A 17,434-nucleotide genomic window follows, 5' to 3' on the forward strand; every position below is an offset into this window, starting at 1 on the left:
CCAATGCTTTCCACAGTTGTGTCCAGTTAGCTGGATGTCCTTTGGGTGGTGGAACATTATGGATACACACGGGAAACTGTTGAGTGTGAAAAACCCAGCAGCGTTGCAGTTCTTGACACAAACCGGTGCGCTTGGCACCTACTCCCATACCCCGTTCAAAGGCACTTAAATCTCTGAATGGCACCATACACAATCCATGTCTCAAGGCTTAAAAATCTTTCTTTAACATGTCTCCTCCCCATCATCTACACTGATTGAAGTGGATTTAACAGGTGACATCAATAAGGGATCATAGCTTTCACCTGGATTCACCTGGTCATTATGTCATGGAAAGATCAGGTGTTCTTAATGTTTTGTACACTCAGTGTAAGCAAGGTTTGAAAGTATTATGTTTTAGTGAAATATATCCGTTTTGGGTTTTTTGCATTAAATTTGCAGTTTACAAATGATTTGTAATTATGTTCTGGCCCCCCGACCAAAACAAATTGGTCCCGCAGCTGAATCTAATTGATGATCCATCCCTGCTGTGTGGTCTCACCAGACTGCAATGCTGACTACAATTTCTTCTTTCTCTAGTTATGTAACAAGGAGTTCCAGTATGCTGCCTCTCTGAGGGCCCATCTGGCCAGACACAAGCACCAGAAGAGCCAGAGACCCACCCTGGTCAGGGTTCCCCAGCCCCACGGTGAGGGCCTCGAGGTGGACGGCAGGGCCAAGGGACGCACCAAGAGAGAGTTTGTCTGTGACATCTGTGGAAAGACTCTTCCTAAGCTGTATTCTCTGAGGATCCACATGCTGAACCACACTGGTCAGTTTCCACCAGCTCTCAAGGTGGTAAAAGCGCCTGTATAAATACCAATCTGTTGTTGTTATTGTTATCAGGGGTCACGTTAAACTTTCCGAAATCAGCATTTTTTTTTTCAAAACACAGACCATCAAAAAACAAATCTGTTTTTAAACCATTTCATCTGTGTTTTTAATTTTAAAATGCATTAATATTCCGTCAGATTTCGTATGTTTACTATCAAGCGAATACAGCCAGCTACATTTCCTAATGTTTCGCCTTAACTTAAATCTTAGCGTTTTTAACTTGGTGTACCTTTCTCCGGTAGTTTTTACTATCGTCTCTTCCTCTCTGATAATCGGTCAGAGCGCTGTCTCCTGATCGAATGCCTGTTTGTGAACGCGGGAATTTGATTGGTCTGACGACGAGGGCGAAAGTTTCTCGTCTGATTTGGAGAAACGCAATTGAAGCACAACATTTAGTCTGAAGCCGAGCAGAAATGACAATAAGAAACATTTTACATCTGCGTTTTTACGCAATGCAAGCAAGATAGTTAAATATTTTTTTTTTCCTGTGAGAAATGTAGAATTCTCTGACGTGGCTTATTATTATTATTATTATTGATTTTAAGGATTCAATTCTATGGCGGGTTTTAGGCTTCTGCCTTTTTAAAGGCAATGTTCCTGCAATCACAGAAATTCTATTCACTGCATAAAACACTGCATATATTACCTCAATTTGAAGTTGCCCTTTTTTTAAAGCAGTATTGCCTCTATTACCCACGATGGGCTGTGAATCCTAGCCTAATATTGTTGTTGTTGTTTCCACAGGGGTGCGGCCCCACTCCTGCAGGGTCTGTGGGAAGACGTTTGCTCACAAACACAGCCTGAAGATGCACAGAGCTCTACACGACGCTGCTAAACAATTCCACTGTTTGCTCTGTGACAAATCCTTCGTTAGTAAGAGAAGTCTGGAGGAACACACCAGTATTCACACAGGTACAATATACAACATTATCCTCAGGCGCCAGTATTCACACAGGTACAATATACAACATTATCCTCAGGCGTCAGTATTCACACAGGTACAATACACAACATTATCCTCAGGCGTCAGTATTCACACAGGTACAATATACAACATTATCCTCAGGCGCCAGTATTCACACAGGTACACTATACAACATTATCCTCAGGCGTCAGTATTCACACAGGTACAATATACAACATTATCCTCAGGCGCCAGTATTCACACAGGTACAATATACAACATTATCCTCAGGCGCCAGTATTCACACAGGTACAATATACAACATTATCCTCAGGCGTCAGTATTCACACAGGTACAATACACAACATTATCCTCAGGCGTCAGTATTCACACAGGTACAATATACAACATTATCCTCAGGCGTCAGTATTCACACAGGTACAATATACAACATTATCCTCAGATGTCAGTATTCACACAGGTACAATATACAACATTATCCTCAGGCGTCAGTATTCACACAGGTACAATACACAACATTATCCTCAGACGTCAGTATTCACACAGGTACAATATACAACATTATCCTCAGGCGTCAGTATTCACACAGGTACAATATACAACATTATCCTCAGGCGTCAGTATTCACACAGGTACAATACACAACATTATCCTCAGGCGTCAGTATTCACACAGGTACAATACACAACATTATCCTCAGGCGTCAGTATTCACACAGGTACAATATACAACATTATCCTCAGGCGTCAGTATTCACACAGGTACAATATACAACATTATCCTCAGGCGCCAGTATTCACACAGGTACAATATACAACATTATCCTCAGGCGTCAGTATTCACACGGGTACAATACACAACATTATCCTCAGGCGTCAGTATTCACACAGGTACAATATACAACATTATCCTCAGGCGTCAGTATTCACACAGGTACAATATACAACATTATCCTCAGGCGTCAGTATTCACACAGGTACAATACACAACATTATCCTCAGGCGTCAGTATTCACACAGGTACAATATACAACATTATCCTCAGGCGCCAGTATTCACACAGGTACAATATACAACATTATCCTCAGACGTCAGTATTCACACAGGTACAATATACAACAGTATCCTCAGGCGCCAGTATTCACACAGGTACAATATACAACATTATCCTCAGACGTCAGTATTCACACAGGTACAATATACAACATTATCCTCAGATGTCAGTATTCACACTATGGAGGCCGTTGAGCTGCTGAAAGCAGAGTTGTTCTGCGTTGGCCTGACTAGGTATCCACCATATTTGGTAGAAATAGCCAGTGTGGTACGTCACGATAAGGGGTGTCATACTATACTGTTCACTCAATACAGAAGTCCTTGGTTTGGTGAATCGTAAGTATCTCTGGTAATAATATCTCTGTTAAATGTCTTCCAGGTGAATCTAAGTATCTCTGGTAAAAATATCTCTGTTAACCTCTCTAGGACCGGTGGGACGAATTCGTCCCACCTACGTAACAGCCAGTTGAATCCTGTGGCGCGATTTTCAAATACCTTTGAAATGCTATTACTTCAATTTCTCAAACATATGACTATTTTACAGCTATTTAAAGACAAGACTCTCGTTAATCTAACCACACTGTCCAATTTCAAAAAGGCTTTACAACGAAAGCAAAAAATTAGATTATGTCAGCAGAGTACCCAGCCAGAAATAATCAGACACCCATTTTTCAAGCTAGCATACAATGTCACAAAAACCCAGAAGACAGCTAAATGCAGCACTAACCTTTGATGATCTTCATCAGATGACACACCTAGGACATTGTTATACAATACATGCATGTTTTGTTCAATCAAGTTCATATTTATATCAAAAACCAGCTTTTTACATTAGCATGTGACGTTCAGAACTAGCATACCTCCCGCAAACTTCCGGCGAATTTACTAACAATTTACTAAATTACTCACGATAAACGTTCACAAAAAGCATAACAATTATTTTAAGAATTATAGATACATTACTCCTCTATGCACTCGATATGTCCGATTTTAAAATAGCTTTTCGGTGAAAGCACATTTTTCAATATTCTAAGTAGATAGCCCGGCATCACAGGGCTAGCTATTTAGACACCCACCAAGTTTAGCCTTCACCAAAGTCAGATTTACTATTAGAAAAGTTTGATTACCTTTCCTGTTCTTCGTCAGAATGCACTCCCAGGACTTCTACTTCAATAACAAATGAAGGTTTGGTCCAAAATAATCCATAGTTATGTTCCAACAGCGACGTTTTGTTCGTACGTTCTAGACACTATCCCAATGGTAAATAACGGTCGTGCGCACGGCGCATTTTGTGACAAAAGATTTCTAAATATTTCATTACCGTACTTCGAAGCATGTCAACCGCTGTTTAAAATCAATTTTTATGCCATTTTTCTCGTAAAAACGCTAATATTCCGACCGGGAATCTGCAATTAGGTAAACAGCCGAAAGAAAATATATCATTGGGTCGACTCGGGCACGAGCCTAAGCCCTTTGTCCTCTGATGGGCCACTTGGCAAAGGCGATAATGTGTTTCAGCCAGAGGCTGCCTCGTCATCGTTCAGGTTTTTCCCGGGCTCTGAGAGCCTATTGTAGCCGTAGGAAGTGTCACGTTACAGCTAAGATCCTGACTCTTCAATAAACAGAGCAAGAACAACAACACCTTGTCAGACAGGCCACTTCCTGCATGAAACCTTCTCAGGTTTTTGCCTGCCAAATGAGTTCTGTTATACTCACAGACACCATTCAAACAGTTTTAGAAACTTTAGGGTGTTTTCTATCCAAAGCCAATAATTATATGCATATTCTAGTTACTGGGCAGGAGTAGTAACCAGATTAAATCGGGTACGTTTTAAATATCTTCCAGGTGAATCAAAGTATCTCTGGTAATATCTCTGTTAAATGTCTTCCAGGTGAATCGAAGTATCTCTGTACCCAGTGTGGGAGGTCGTTCCACCGAGCCTCTGGTCTGAGTAAACATGTAAAGAGACACCAACCCAAACCTGACGTACGAGGGTTCCCCTGTAATCAGTAAGGACCTGCTTCTCTCTCCTCATTCTCATACATTCATTTGGATTAAGTAGGTTTATCTGAGTGGGTGAGTTTTGTCTTTTCGTGTGTGTGTGTCAGAGAGGTTTTGTGATGTCATGTCTGTGTGTGTGCTCATTCCTCTCTGCCAGCTGTTTATTTTAGGTGTGTGAGCAATATCGTCTGTGTCGCTGTGTACAAAACATTAGGAACACCTGCTCTTTCCATGACCACAGACTGACCAGGTGAATCCAGGTGAAAGTTATGATCCCTTATTGATGTCACCTGTTAAATTCACTTCAATCAGTGTAGATGAAGACGAGGCAAACGGCACTGACCCAGTGACGAAGACGAGGCACTGACCCAGTGACGAAGACGAGGCACTGACCCAGTGACGAAGACGAGGCATACGGCACTGACCCTGTGACGAAGACGAGGCATACGGCACTGACCCTGTGACGAAGACGAGGCACTGACCCTGTGACGATAATATTCGCTCAATTAAGTTGAACATTTTGAGAACTAAAAGACGGATTAGTCTTTACATTGTCTTCTCTTTGAAGCAGTAGCCTATTGTTTCCAAACTAAGTTTTCCTGCAATTGTAGTTTGAAATACTGCGATATGCCTCGCTGGGCCCCTCTCTTTCATTGACATTTGCAACTCTAATCATTTATATGATAGACTATTTTCCACACCCTCGGCCTTCAAAACAGGCTATGGGATTTAAAACAATTTTCCAAATTGTTTAATTCTAATCGTTGGTTTAACTAGAGTATGATTGGCAAAAAATTTTAAAACCAACAAAACAGGCACATTTCATTGTGCCAATACAACGGGCCAATGGAAATGCAATATTGAATGATTCAAGAAAATTAACCTGTTTTTTGTTTTGTGTATTTGCTAGGGCATCTGAATAACAATTATACATGGACAATAATTTCACATAGCGTAGTTTATTTTAACATCTAATAGGCTATAAATAAATTGCTGTTACACTGAACAAAAATATAAACGCAACATACGCAAACAGATGTTTACTGAGTTACAGTTCATATCAGGCAATTGACATGAATTAATTAGGCCCTAATCTATGGATTTCACATGACTGGGAATACAGATATGCATCTGTTGGTCACAGATACCTTTATAAAAGGTAGGGGTGTGGATCAGAACCAGTCAGTATCTGGTGTGACCACCATTTGCCTCATGCAGCACGACACATCTCCTTCACATAGAGTTGATCAAGCTGTTGATCGATAAAATGTGCATCGATAAAATGCAACTGTTCGTTGTCTATAGTTTATGCCTGTCCATACCATAACCCCACCATGGTGCACTCTGTTCACAACGTTGACATCAGCAAACTGCTCGCCTACACGACACCATACACGCCGTCCACCATCTGCCCGGTACAGTGGAAACCAGGATTCATCCGTGAAGAGCACACTTCTCCAGCGTGCCAGAGGCCATCGAAGGTGAACATTTCCCCACTGATGTCGGTTACGACGCCGAACTGCAGTCACGTCAAGACCCTGGTGAGGATGAACGAGCACACAGATGAGCTTCCCTGAGACGGATTCTGACAGTTTGTGCAGAAATTCTTTGGTTGTGCAAAACCCACCGTTTCATCAGCTGTCCAGGTGGCTGGTCTCAGACGATTCCACAGGTGAAGATGCTGGATGTGGAGGGCTGGCGTGGTTACATGTGGTCTGCGGTTGTAAGGCCGGTTGGACATACTGCCAAATTCTCTAAAACAATGTTGGAGGTGGCTTATAGTAGAGAAATTAACATTTAAATTCTCTGGCGACAACTCTGGTGGACATTCCTGCAACCCTGTAGGATATAGGATCTATAGGTACCTCCACCCTGTAGGCTAGATGGGTGGGGATGGGGGGGTACCTATAGCCTACGAGGTGGAGGTACCTATAGATCCTGTAGCCTACGTGGTGGGGGTACCTATAGCCTACGTGGTGGGGGTACCTATAGCCTACGTGGTGGGGGTACCTATAGATCCTGTAGCCTACGTGGTGGGGGTACCTATAGATCCTGTAGCCTACGTGGTGGGGGTACCTATAGATCCTGTAGCCTACGTGGTGGGGGTACCTATAGATCCTGTAGCCTACGTGGTGGGGGTACCTATAGATCCTGTAGCCTACGTGGTGGGGGTACCTATAGATCCTGTAGCCTACGTGGTGGGGGTACCTATAGATCCTATAGCCTACGAGGTGGAGGTACCTATAGATCCTGTAGCCTACGTGGTGGGGGTACCTATAGATCCTGTAGCCTACGTGGTGGGGGTACCTATAGATCCTGTAGCCTACGTGGTGGGGGTACCTATAGCCTACGTGGTGGGGGCACCTATAGATCCTGTAGCCTACGTGGTGGGGGTACCTATAGATCCTATAGCCTACGTGGTGGGGGCACCTATAGATCCTGTAGCCTACGAGGTGGGGGTACCTATAGATCCTGTAGCCTATGAGGTGGGGGTACCTATAGATCCTGTAGCCTACGTGGTGGGGGTACCTATAGATCCTGTAGCCTACGTGGTGGGGGTACCTATAGATCCTGTAGCCTACGAGGTGGGGGTACCTATAGATCCTGTAGCCTACGTGGTGGGGGTACCTATAGATCCTGTAGCCTACGAGGTGGGGGTACCTATAGATCCTGTAGCCTACGAGGTGGGGGTACCTATAGATCCTGTAGCCTACGTGGTGGGGGTACCTATAGCCTACGTGGTGGGGGCACCTATAGATCCTGTAGCCTACGTGGTGGGGGTACCTATAGATCCTGTAGCCTACGTGGTGGGGGTACCTATAGCCTACGTGGTGGGGTACCTATAGCCTACGTGGTGGGGGTACCTATAGCCTACGTGGTGGGGGTACCTATAGATCCTGTAGCCTACGTGGTGGGGGTACCTATAGATCCTGTAGCCTACGTGGTGGGGGTACCTATAGATCCTGTAGCCTACGTGGTGGGGGTACCTATAGATCCTATAGCCTACGTGGTGGGGGTACCTATAGATCCTGTAGCCTACGAGGTGGGGGTACCTATAGATCCTATAGCCTACGTGGTGGGGGTACCTATAGATCCTGTAGCCTACGTGGTGGGGGTACCTATAGATCCTGTAGCCTACGTGGTGGGGGTACCTATAGCCTACGTGGTGGGGGCACCTATAGATCCTGTAGCCTACGAGGTGGGGGTACCTATAGATCCTGTAGCCTACGAGGTGGGGGTACCTATAGATCCTGTAGCCTACGTGGTGGGGGTACCTATAGATCCTGTAGCCTACGTGGTGGGGGTACCTATAGATCCTGTAGCCTACGAGGTGGGGGTACCTATAGATCCTGTAGCCTACGTGGTGGGGGTACCTATAGATCCTGTAGCCTACGAGGTGGGGGTACCTATAGATCCTGTAGCCTACGAGGTGGGGGTACCTATAGATCCTGTAGCCTACGTGGTGGGGTACCTATAGCCTACGTGGTGGGGGCACCTATAGATCCTGTAGCCTACGTGGTGGGGGTACCTATAGATCCTGTAGCCTACGTGGTGGGGGTACCTATAGCCTACGTGGTGGGGGGTACCTATAGCCTACGTGGTGGGGGTACCTATAGATCCTGTAGCCTACGTGGTGGGGGTACCTATAGATCCTGTAGCCTACGTGGTGGGGGTACCTATAGATCCTGTAGCCTACGTGGTGGGGGTACCTATAGATCCTATAGCCTACGTGGTGGGGGTACCTATAGATCCTATAGCCTACGTGGTGGGGGTACCTATAGATCCTGTAGCCTACGAGGTGGGGGTACCTATAGATCCTGTAGCCTACGTGGTGGGGTACCTATAGCCTACGTGGTGGGGGCACCTATAGATCCTGTAGCCTACGTGGTGGGGGTACCTATAGATCCTGTAGCCTACGTGGTGGGGGTACCTATAGCCTACGTGGTGGGGGTACCTATAGCCTACGTGGTGGGGGTACCTATAGATCCTGTAGCCTACGTGGTGGGGGTACCTATAGATCCTGTAGCCTACGTGGTGGGGGTACCTATAGATCCTGTAGCCTACGTGGTGGGGGTACCTATAGATCCTATAGCCTACGTGGTGGGGGTACCTATAGATCCTATAGCCTACGTGGTGGGGGTACCTATAGATCCTGTAGCCTACGAGGTGGGGGTACCTATAGATCCTATAGCCTACGTGGTGGGGGTACCTATAGATCCTGTAGCCTACGTGGTGGGGGTACCTATAGATCCTGTAGCCTACGTGGTGGGGGGTACCTATAGATCCTATAGCCTACGTGGTGGGGGTACCTATAGATCCTGTAGCCTACGTGGTGGGGGTACCTATAGATCCTGTAGCCTATGAGGTGGGGGTACCTATAGATCCTGTAGCCTACGTGGTGGGGGTACCTATAGATCCTGTAGCCTATGAGGTGGGGGTACCTATAGATCCTGTAGCCTACGTGGTGGGGGTACCTATAGGCTACAGGATCTATAGGTACCCCCACCACGTAGGCTACAGGATCTATAGGTACCCCCACCTCATAGGCTACAGGATCTATGAGGTGGGGGTACCTATAGATCCTGTAGCCTACGTGGTGGGGGTACCTATAGATCCTGTAGCCTACGAGGTGGGGGTACCTATAGATCCTGTAGCCTATGAGGTGGGGGTACCTATAGATCCTGTAGCCTACGAGGTGGGGGTACCTATAGATCCTGTAGCCTATGAGGTGGAGGTACCTATAGATCCTGTAGCCTATGAGGTGGGGGTACCTATAGATCCTGTAGCCTATGAGGTGGGGGTACCTATAGATCCTGTAGCCTATGAGGTGGGGGTACCTATAGATCCTGTAGCCTACGAGGTGGGGGTACCTATAGATCCTGTAGCCTACGAGGTGGGGGTACCTATAGATCCTGTAGCCTACGTGGTGGGGGTACCTATAGATCCTGTAGCCTACGTGGTGGGGGTACCTATAGATCCTGTAGCCTACGTGGTGGGGGTACCTATAGATCCTGTAGCCTACGAGGTGGGGGTACCTATAGATCCTGTAGCCTACGTGGTGGGGGTACCTATAGATCCTGTAGCCTACGAGGTGGGGGTACCTATAGATCCTGTAGCCTACGAGGTGGGGGTACCTATAGATCCTGTAGCCTACGTGGTGGGGTACCTATAGCCTACGTGGTGGGGGCACCTATAGATCCTGTAGCCTACGAGGTGGGGGTACCTATAGATCCTGTAGCCTACGAGGTGGGGGTACCTATAGATCCTGTAGCCTACGTGGTGGGGGTACCTATAGATCCTGTAGCCTACGTGGTGGGGGTACCTATAGATCCTGTAGCCTACGAGGTGGGGGTACCTATAGATCCTGTAGCCTACGTGGTGGGGGTACCTATAGATCCTGTAGCCTACGAGGTGGGGGTACCTATAGATCCTGTAGCCTACGAGGTGGGGTACCTATAGATCCTGTAGCCTACGTGGTGGGGTACCTATAGCCTACGTGGTGGGGGCACCTATAGATCCTGTAGCCTACGTGGTGGGGGTACCTATAGATCCTGTAGCCTACGTGGTGGGGGTACCTATAGCCTACGTGGTGGGGGTACCTATAGCCTACGTGGTGGGGGTACCTATAGATCCTGTAGCCTACGTGGTGGGGGTACCTATAGATCCTGTAGCCTACGTGGTGGGGGTACCTATAGATCCTGTAGCCTACGTGGTGGGGGTACCTATAGATCCTATAGCCTACGTGGTGGGGGTACCTATAGATCCTATAGCCTACGTGGTGGGGGTACCTATAGATCCTGTAGCCTACGAGGTGGGGGTACCTATAGATCCTGTAGCCTACGTGGTGGGGTACCTATAGCCTACGTGGTGGGGGCACCTATAGATCCTGTAGCCTACGTGGTGGGGGTACCTATAGATCCTGTAGCCTACGTGGTGGGGGTACCTATAGCCTACGTGGTGGGGGTACCTATAGCCTACGTGGTGGGGGTACCTATAGATCCTGTAGCCTACGTGGTGGGGGTACCTATAGATCCTGTAGCCTACGTGGTGGGGGTACCTATAGATCCTGTAGCCTACGTGGTGGGGGTACCTATAGATCCTATAGCCTACGTGGTGGGGGTACCTATAGATCCTATAGCCTACGTGGTGGGGGTACCTATAGATCCTGTAGCCTACGAGGTGGGGGTACCTATAGATCCTATAGCCTACGTGGTGGGGGTACCTATAGATCCTGTAGCCTACGTGGTGGGGGTACCTATAGATCCTGTAGCCTACGTGGTGGGGGTACCTATAGATCCTATAGCCTACGTGGTGGGGGTACCTATAGATCCTGTAGCCTACGTGGTGGGGGTACCTATAGATCCTGTAGCCTATGAGGTGGGGGTACCTATAGATCCTGTAGCCTACGTGGTGGGGGTACCTATAGATCCTGTAGCCTATGAGGTGGGGGTACCTATAGATCCTGTAGCCTACGTGGTGGGGGTACCTATAGGCTACAGGATCTATAGGTACCCCCACCACGTAGGCTACAGGATCTATAGGTACCCCCACCTCATAGGCTACAGGATCTATGAGGTGGGGGTACCTATAGATCCTGTAGCCTACGTGGTGGGGGTACCTATAGATCCTGTAGCCTATGAGGTGGGGGTACCTATAGATCCTGTAGCCTATGAGGTGGGGGTACCTATAGATCCTGTAGCCTACGAGGTGGGGGTACCTATAGATCCTGTAGCCTATGAGGTGGAGGTACCTATAGATCCTGTAGCCTATGAGGTGGGGGTACCTATAGATCCTGTAGCCTATGAGGTGGGGGTACCTATAGATCCTGTAGCCTATGAGGTGGGGGTACCTATAGATCCTGTAGCCTACGAGGTGGGGGTACCTATAGATCCTGTAGCCTACGAGGTGGGGGTACCTATAGATCCTGTAGCCTACGTGGTGGGGGTACCTATAGATCCTGTAGCCTACGTGGTGGGGGTACCTATAGATCCTGTAGCCTACGTGGTGGGGGTACCTATAGATCCTGTAGCCTACGAGGTGGGGGTACCTATAGATCCTGTAGCCTACGTGGTGGGGGTACCTATAGATCCTGTAGCCTACGAGGTGGGGGTACCTATAGATCCTGTAGCCTACGAGGTGGGGGTACCTATAGATCCTGTAGCCTACGTGGTGGGGTACCTATAGCCTACGTGGTGGGGGCACCTATAGATCCTGTAGCCTACGTGGTGGGGGGTACCTATAGATCCTGTAGCCTACGTGGTGGGGGTACCTATAGCCTACGTGGTGGGGGTACCTATAGCCTACGTGGTGGGGGTACCTATAGATCCTGTAGCCTACGTGGTGGGGGTACCTATAGATCCTGTAGCCTACGTGGTGGGGGTACCTATAGATCCTGTAGCCTACGTGGTGGGGGTACCTATAGATCCTATAGCCTACGTGGTGGGGGTACCTATAGATCCTATAGCCTACGTGGTGGGGGTACCTATAGATCCTGTAGCCTACGAGGTGGGGGTACCTATAGATCCTGTAGCCTACGTGGTGGGGTACCTATAGCCTACGTGGTGGGGGCACCTATAGATCCTGTAGCCTACGTGGTGGGGGTACCTATAGATCCTGTAGCCTACGTGGTGGGGGTACCTATAGCCTACGTGGTGGGGGTACCTATAGCCTACGTGGTGGGGGTACCTATAGATCCTGTAGCCTACGTGGTGGGGGTACCTATAGATCCTGTAGCCTACGTGGTGGGGGTACCTATAGATCCTGTAGCCTACGTGGTGGGGGGTACCTATAGATCCTATAGCCTACGTGGTGGGGGTACCTATAGATCCTATAGCCTACGTGGTGGGGGTACCTATAGATCCTGTAGCCTACGAGGTGGGGGTACCTATAGATCCTATAGCCTACGTGGTGGGGGTACCTATAGATCCTGTAGCCTACGTGGTGGGGGTACCTATAGATCCTGTAGCCTACGTGGTGGGGGTACCTATAGATCCTATAGCCTACGTGGTGGGGGTACCTATAGATCCTGTAGCCTACGTGGTGGGGGTACCTATAGATCCTGTAGCCTATGAGGTGGGGGTACCTATAGATCCTGTAGCCTACGTGGTGGGGGTACCTATAGATCCTGTAGCCTACGAGGTGGGGGTACCTATAGATCCTGTAGCCTACGTGGTGGGGGTACCTATAGGCTACAGGATCTATAGGTACCCCCACCTCATAGGCTACAGGATCTATAGGTACCCCCACCACGTAGGCTACAGGATCTATGAGGTGGGGGTACCTATAGATCCTGTAGCCTACGTGGTGGGGGTACCTATAGATCCTGTAGCCTATGAGGTGGGGGTACCTATAGATCCTGTAGCCTATGAGGTGGGGGTACCTATAGATCCTGTAGCCTACGAGGTGGGGGTACCTATAGATCCTGTAGCCTATGAGGTGGAGGTACCTATAGATCCTGTAGCCTATGAGGTGGGGGTACCTATAGATCCTGTAGCCTATGAGGTGGGGGTACCTATAGATCCTGTAGCCTATGAGGTGGGGGTACCTATAGATCCTGTAGCCTACGAGGTGGGGGTACCTATAGATCCTGTAGCCTATGAGGTGGGGGTAGATGTGTGGGGACACCCTTAGTGTGGGGTGTTTTTTCCTTGGCACACATTGGGGCCCCTTGAACGCCGTAGGATCTCTGAACATCATTGCCAATCGTATGCCTCCCTTCATGTCAGCGGTGTGTCCATCAGGGAATATATGTTTTTCAGCAGGATAATGCCCCATGCCACAAGGCTAGGGTTGTCCAGGAATGGTTCCACGAGCATGAATTCAGCTTACTGCAGTGGCCTGCCCAGTCGCCAGATCTCTGCCCAGTCGCCCGCCGCCCGATCTCTGCCCGGTCGGTCCCCCGCCGCCCGATCTCTGCCCGGTCGGTCGCCCGCCGCCCGATCTCAATCCACTCCAATGAGCTGGAACGAGCTATTTGAAGTAGAGATCCACTAGCAGCCAACTGTGGGAATCATTGGAGTCAACATGGACCAGCATCCCTGTGGAACGCTTTCAACACCTTGTAGAGTCCATGCCTCAACGAATTGAGGCTGTTCTGAGGGCAAAAGGGGGTGAAACTCAATATTAGGAAGGTGTTCCTAATGTTTTGTACACTGTGTGTGTGTGTGTGTGTGTGTGTGTGTGTGTGTGTGTGTGTGTGTGAGAGAGATGTAGTGCCTGTCCTGACTGGTCTGTATCTCCTTCTCTCCTCCAGCTGTGATAAGAGTTTCTTTGAGGCCAAAGACCTGCAGCAGCACATGAACAAACACCTGGGACTCAAGCCCTTCCAGTGTCAGGTGGGGAATAATTATAATGGTGTTATATTCTATCAGGTATGTGGGAAGTGTTACAGCTGTGTTGTGTTTGGTGTTGTATTCTATCAGGTATGTGGGAAGTGTTACAGCTGGAAGAAGGACTGGTATTCCCATGTGAAGTCCCACAGTGTGGCAGAGCCTTACAAGTAAGTCCACCACCATAGGAATCTAATTCTATTCATCACATGCTTGGTAAACAACCGGTGTGGTCTAACAGTGAAATGCTGACTTACGGGTCCTTTCCCTTCAACGCAGAGAGAAAGAAAATAGAGAAATAATAATAGATACACAATAAATAACGATATACAAGCGGTGCCAAGTCGATCTGCCAGGGTACGAGTTAATTGAGGTAGGTATGCACATATAACTAGGAATGAAGTGACAAGTGGTAAAGTATAGCATGGTAAACGATAGTAAGTAAAAAAAAAAAAAGAGTCAATGCAGAAAGTCCAGCTAGCTATTTGGTTAACTATTTATCAGTCTTATGGCTTGGGGGGGTAGAAGCTGTTCAGGATCCTGTTGGTTCCAGACATCGTTACCGTTTGCTGTGCGTTAGCAGAGAGAACAGTCTAAGACGTGGGGCCTTCGGTTGGTATAGAGGTCCTGGATGGCAGGGCGTTCGACCCCAGTGATGTACTGGGCCGTACGCGCTACCCTCTGAAGCGCCTTGCAGTCACCATACCGAGCGGTGACGCAGCCAGTCACGATGCTCTCAATGGTGCAGCTGTAGAACTTTTTCAGGGCCTTGCCAAATCTTTTCAGAATCCTGAGGGTGAGAGGCGTCGTCGTGCCCTCTTCACGACTGTTTGGTGTGTTTGGACCATGACAACAATAGATCCCTTAACCACCTGGGGGTGCGACCCGTCAGGAAGTCCAGGATCCAGTTGCAGAGGGAGGTGTTTAGTCCCAGGGGTCCTTACCTTAGTGATGACCTTGTAGTGACCTATGGTGGTGAACGCTGAGCTGTAGTCAATGAACAGCATTGGCACGTCGGTGTTCCTTTTGTCCAATTGGGAAAGGGCAGTGTGGAGTGCAATAGAGATTGTGTCATCTGTGGCTCTGTTGGTGCGGTATGCGAATTGGAGTGGGTCCAGGCTGTCTGGAATAATGGTGTGTGAGCCATGACCAGCCTTTCAAAGCATTTCATGGCTACAGATGTGAATGCTATGGGGCGTTAGTCATTTAGACAGGTTACCTTAGCGTTCTTGGGCACAGGGACTATGGTGGTCTGCCTGAAACATGTTAGTATTACAGACTCAGTCAGGGAGAGGTTGAAAATGTCAGTGAAGACACTTTCCAGCTGGTCAGCACATGCTCTGAGTACGCGTCCTGGTAATTGGTTTGTGAATGTTAACCTGTTTTTAAAGGTCTTACTCACATCTGCTATGGAGAGCGTGATCACAGTCGTCTGGAACAGCTGGTGCTCTCTCTCATGGTTCAGTGTTGCTTGCCTCCTCGTCTGGTAAGCTCGCGTCACTGGGAAGCTCGCAGCAGTGATAGTTTGCAAGCCCTGCCACATCCGACGAGCGTCAGAGTTGGTGTGATAGGATTTGAGCTTGGTATTTGTATTGACGCGCTGACTGTTTGATGGTTAGTTGGAGGGCGTGGAGGACTCAACTTGGATATAACCTGTTTTAGCAGCGACTGCCCCTAAAAAGCAACTTCTCGTTTTGAGCCTTGACAACAGGTGTTTCAAAAACGGACACATTTAGTTTACGTTCAAACATGAAACGGCATGCATTCATATACTCAAACACCTTCATACTAATTCGTTTTTCAGATATGTTCTTTATTTGTCTCTGTTTCTAACGAGTGAAGGGTGGAGGGGTGATTCAACGAGGGAGGGATGATTCAACGAGGGAGGGATGATTCAACGAGGGAGGGTTGATTCAACGAGGGAGGGATGATTCAACGAGGGAGGGATGATTCAACGATGGAGGGATGATTAAAGCACTTTGTGACAATTGTTGATGTAAAAAAGTTTTTCTCTAGATGATATTTGATTTGTTAATCCTTTGTCCTGTAGGTGTAACGTCTGTGGTAAGGAGTTCTTTGAGAAGGCTCTGTTCAGGAGACACGTGAAGAAGGCCACGCATGGCAAGAAGGGCAGAGTAAAGCAGAACCTAGAGAGAGAGTGTGAACACTGTGGCAGGAAGTTCACCCAGCTCAGAGAGTACAGACGACACATGAACAACCACCAGGGTGAGACACACACACACACACACACACACACACACACACACACACACACACACTTAAAGCCACAATATGTCTTCAGCCTAATGGCACTTGGTTTACTATAAATCTGAGCGATGGGGCTGGAGAAATGTAAGCTCTCAAGTTCATAGCTGGAGCTATGCATGCAATTACTATACGGGCAACATTTAACACGCGAATCGCACTATTTAACTGGATCTAAATAGACTCTCTCTAACAGTAAAACGTACTGCTCCTTGATGATATAGGGTAAAGTCTACTTAAGCCCACAAATCTAAGTTTAGATATTTCTAACATATACTTGTTTAATTTTTGTAAGAAAAGCATCGATAAAATGAAAGATTAATTTCAAAGTTTTATGACTTTGTTGTTTAGTTTTTTTTTAGACATATACAAATATTTGATCAAATATGTGAGAAGTCCAGACTGGGCTTAATGGATACCTAATGTACTGTTAAAAGCCCATGGGTGTTCCATATAAGCCCTGTTCTTAAATATTCCATTTTAATTTAATTTCCAAATATTAAACATTCAAACTGACATTTTTCCTAAGTATGATTAGATTATGTTAATTTCCCCTAAAAGTTATTAAAATAAACTGATCATTACTATTCATCATTAAAGTAGCTCTCATAACGAGGGGGTGTCCAATCATATCCATAATGTGGACATAAGGTGCTTCTACACCTGCATTGCTTGCTGTTTGGGGTTTTAGGCTGGGTTTCTGTACAGCACTTTGATATATCAGCTGATGTAAGAAGGGCTTTATAAATACATTTGATTTGATAAGGTGAGAACCAATGTGCTCGTATACTCTCTCTTTTAAAAGACCTTCACTTGAAAAACATGAAAAAAGCAGCAATAGTACTGTTTGTCCATTTTGAGACTCCGTAGCCAGTATACACGTCCTGAAAATAGTTAGAATGGATCTAAGAACTCAAGAAATCTGTCGTTAATTTTGACTTTTTTTTTTTTGCCGACGAGTTCTTAGTCGTGAAATTTTACGTTAACTATG

General features: G+C 47.2%; 1 protein-coding gene across 3 annotated transcripts in view; it reads left to right on the forward strand.

Moving 5' to 3' along the window:
- The window catches only part of zbtb11 (zinc finger and BTB domain containing 11), a 35,904-nt gene that overhangs the window by 16,222 nt on the left and 2,248 nt on the right, over positions 1-17,434 (forward strand). For 2 of the 3 annotated variants that reach the window (XM_029695376.1, XM_029695377.1), the window contains exons 6-11: positions 577-808; positions 1,615-1,782; positions 4,740-4,857; positions 14,103-14,184; positions 14,221-14,348; positions 16,229-16,404. In XM_029695376.1, coding sequence (XP_029551236.1) covers positions 577-808; positions 1,615-1,782; positions 4,740-4,857; positions 14,103-14,184; positions 14,221-14,348; positions 16,229-16,404 — 904 coding nt within the window. The remainder of the gene's footprint in view (positions 1-576; positions 809-1,614; positions 1,783-4,739; positions 4,858-14,102; positions 14,185-14,220; positions 14,349-16,228; positions 16,405-17,434) is intronic. The other variant, XM_029695378.1, reaches the window with a different exon arrangement.

Source organism: Salmo trutta, chromosome 17 (genome assembly GCF_901001165.1).
Source record: "Salmo trutta chromosome 17, fSalTru1.1, whole genome shotgun sequence".
NCBI lineage: Eukaryota > Metazoa > Chordata > Actinopteri > Salmoniformes > Salmonidae > Salmo > Salmo trutta.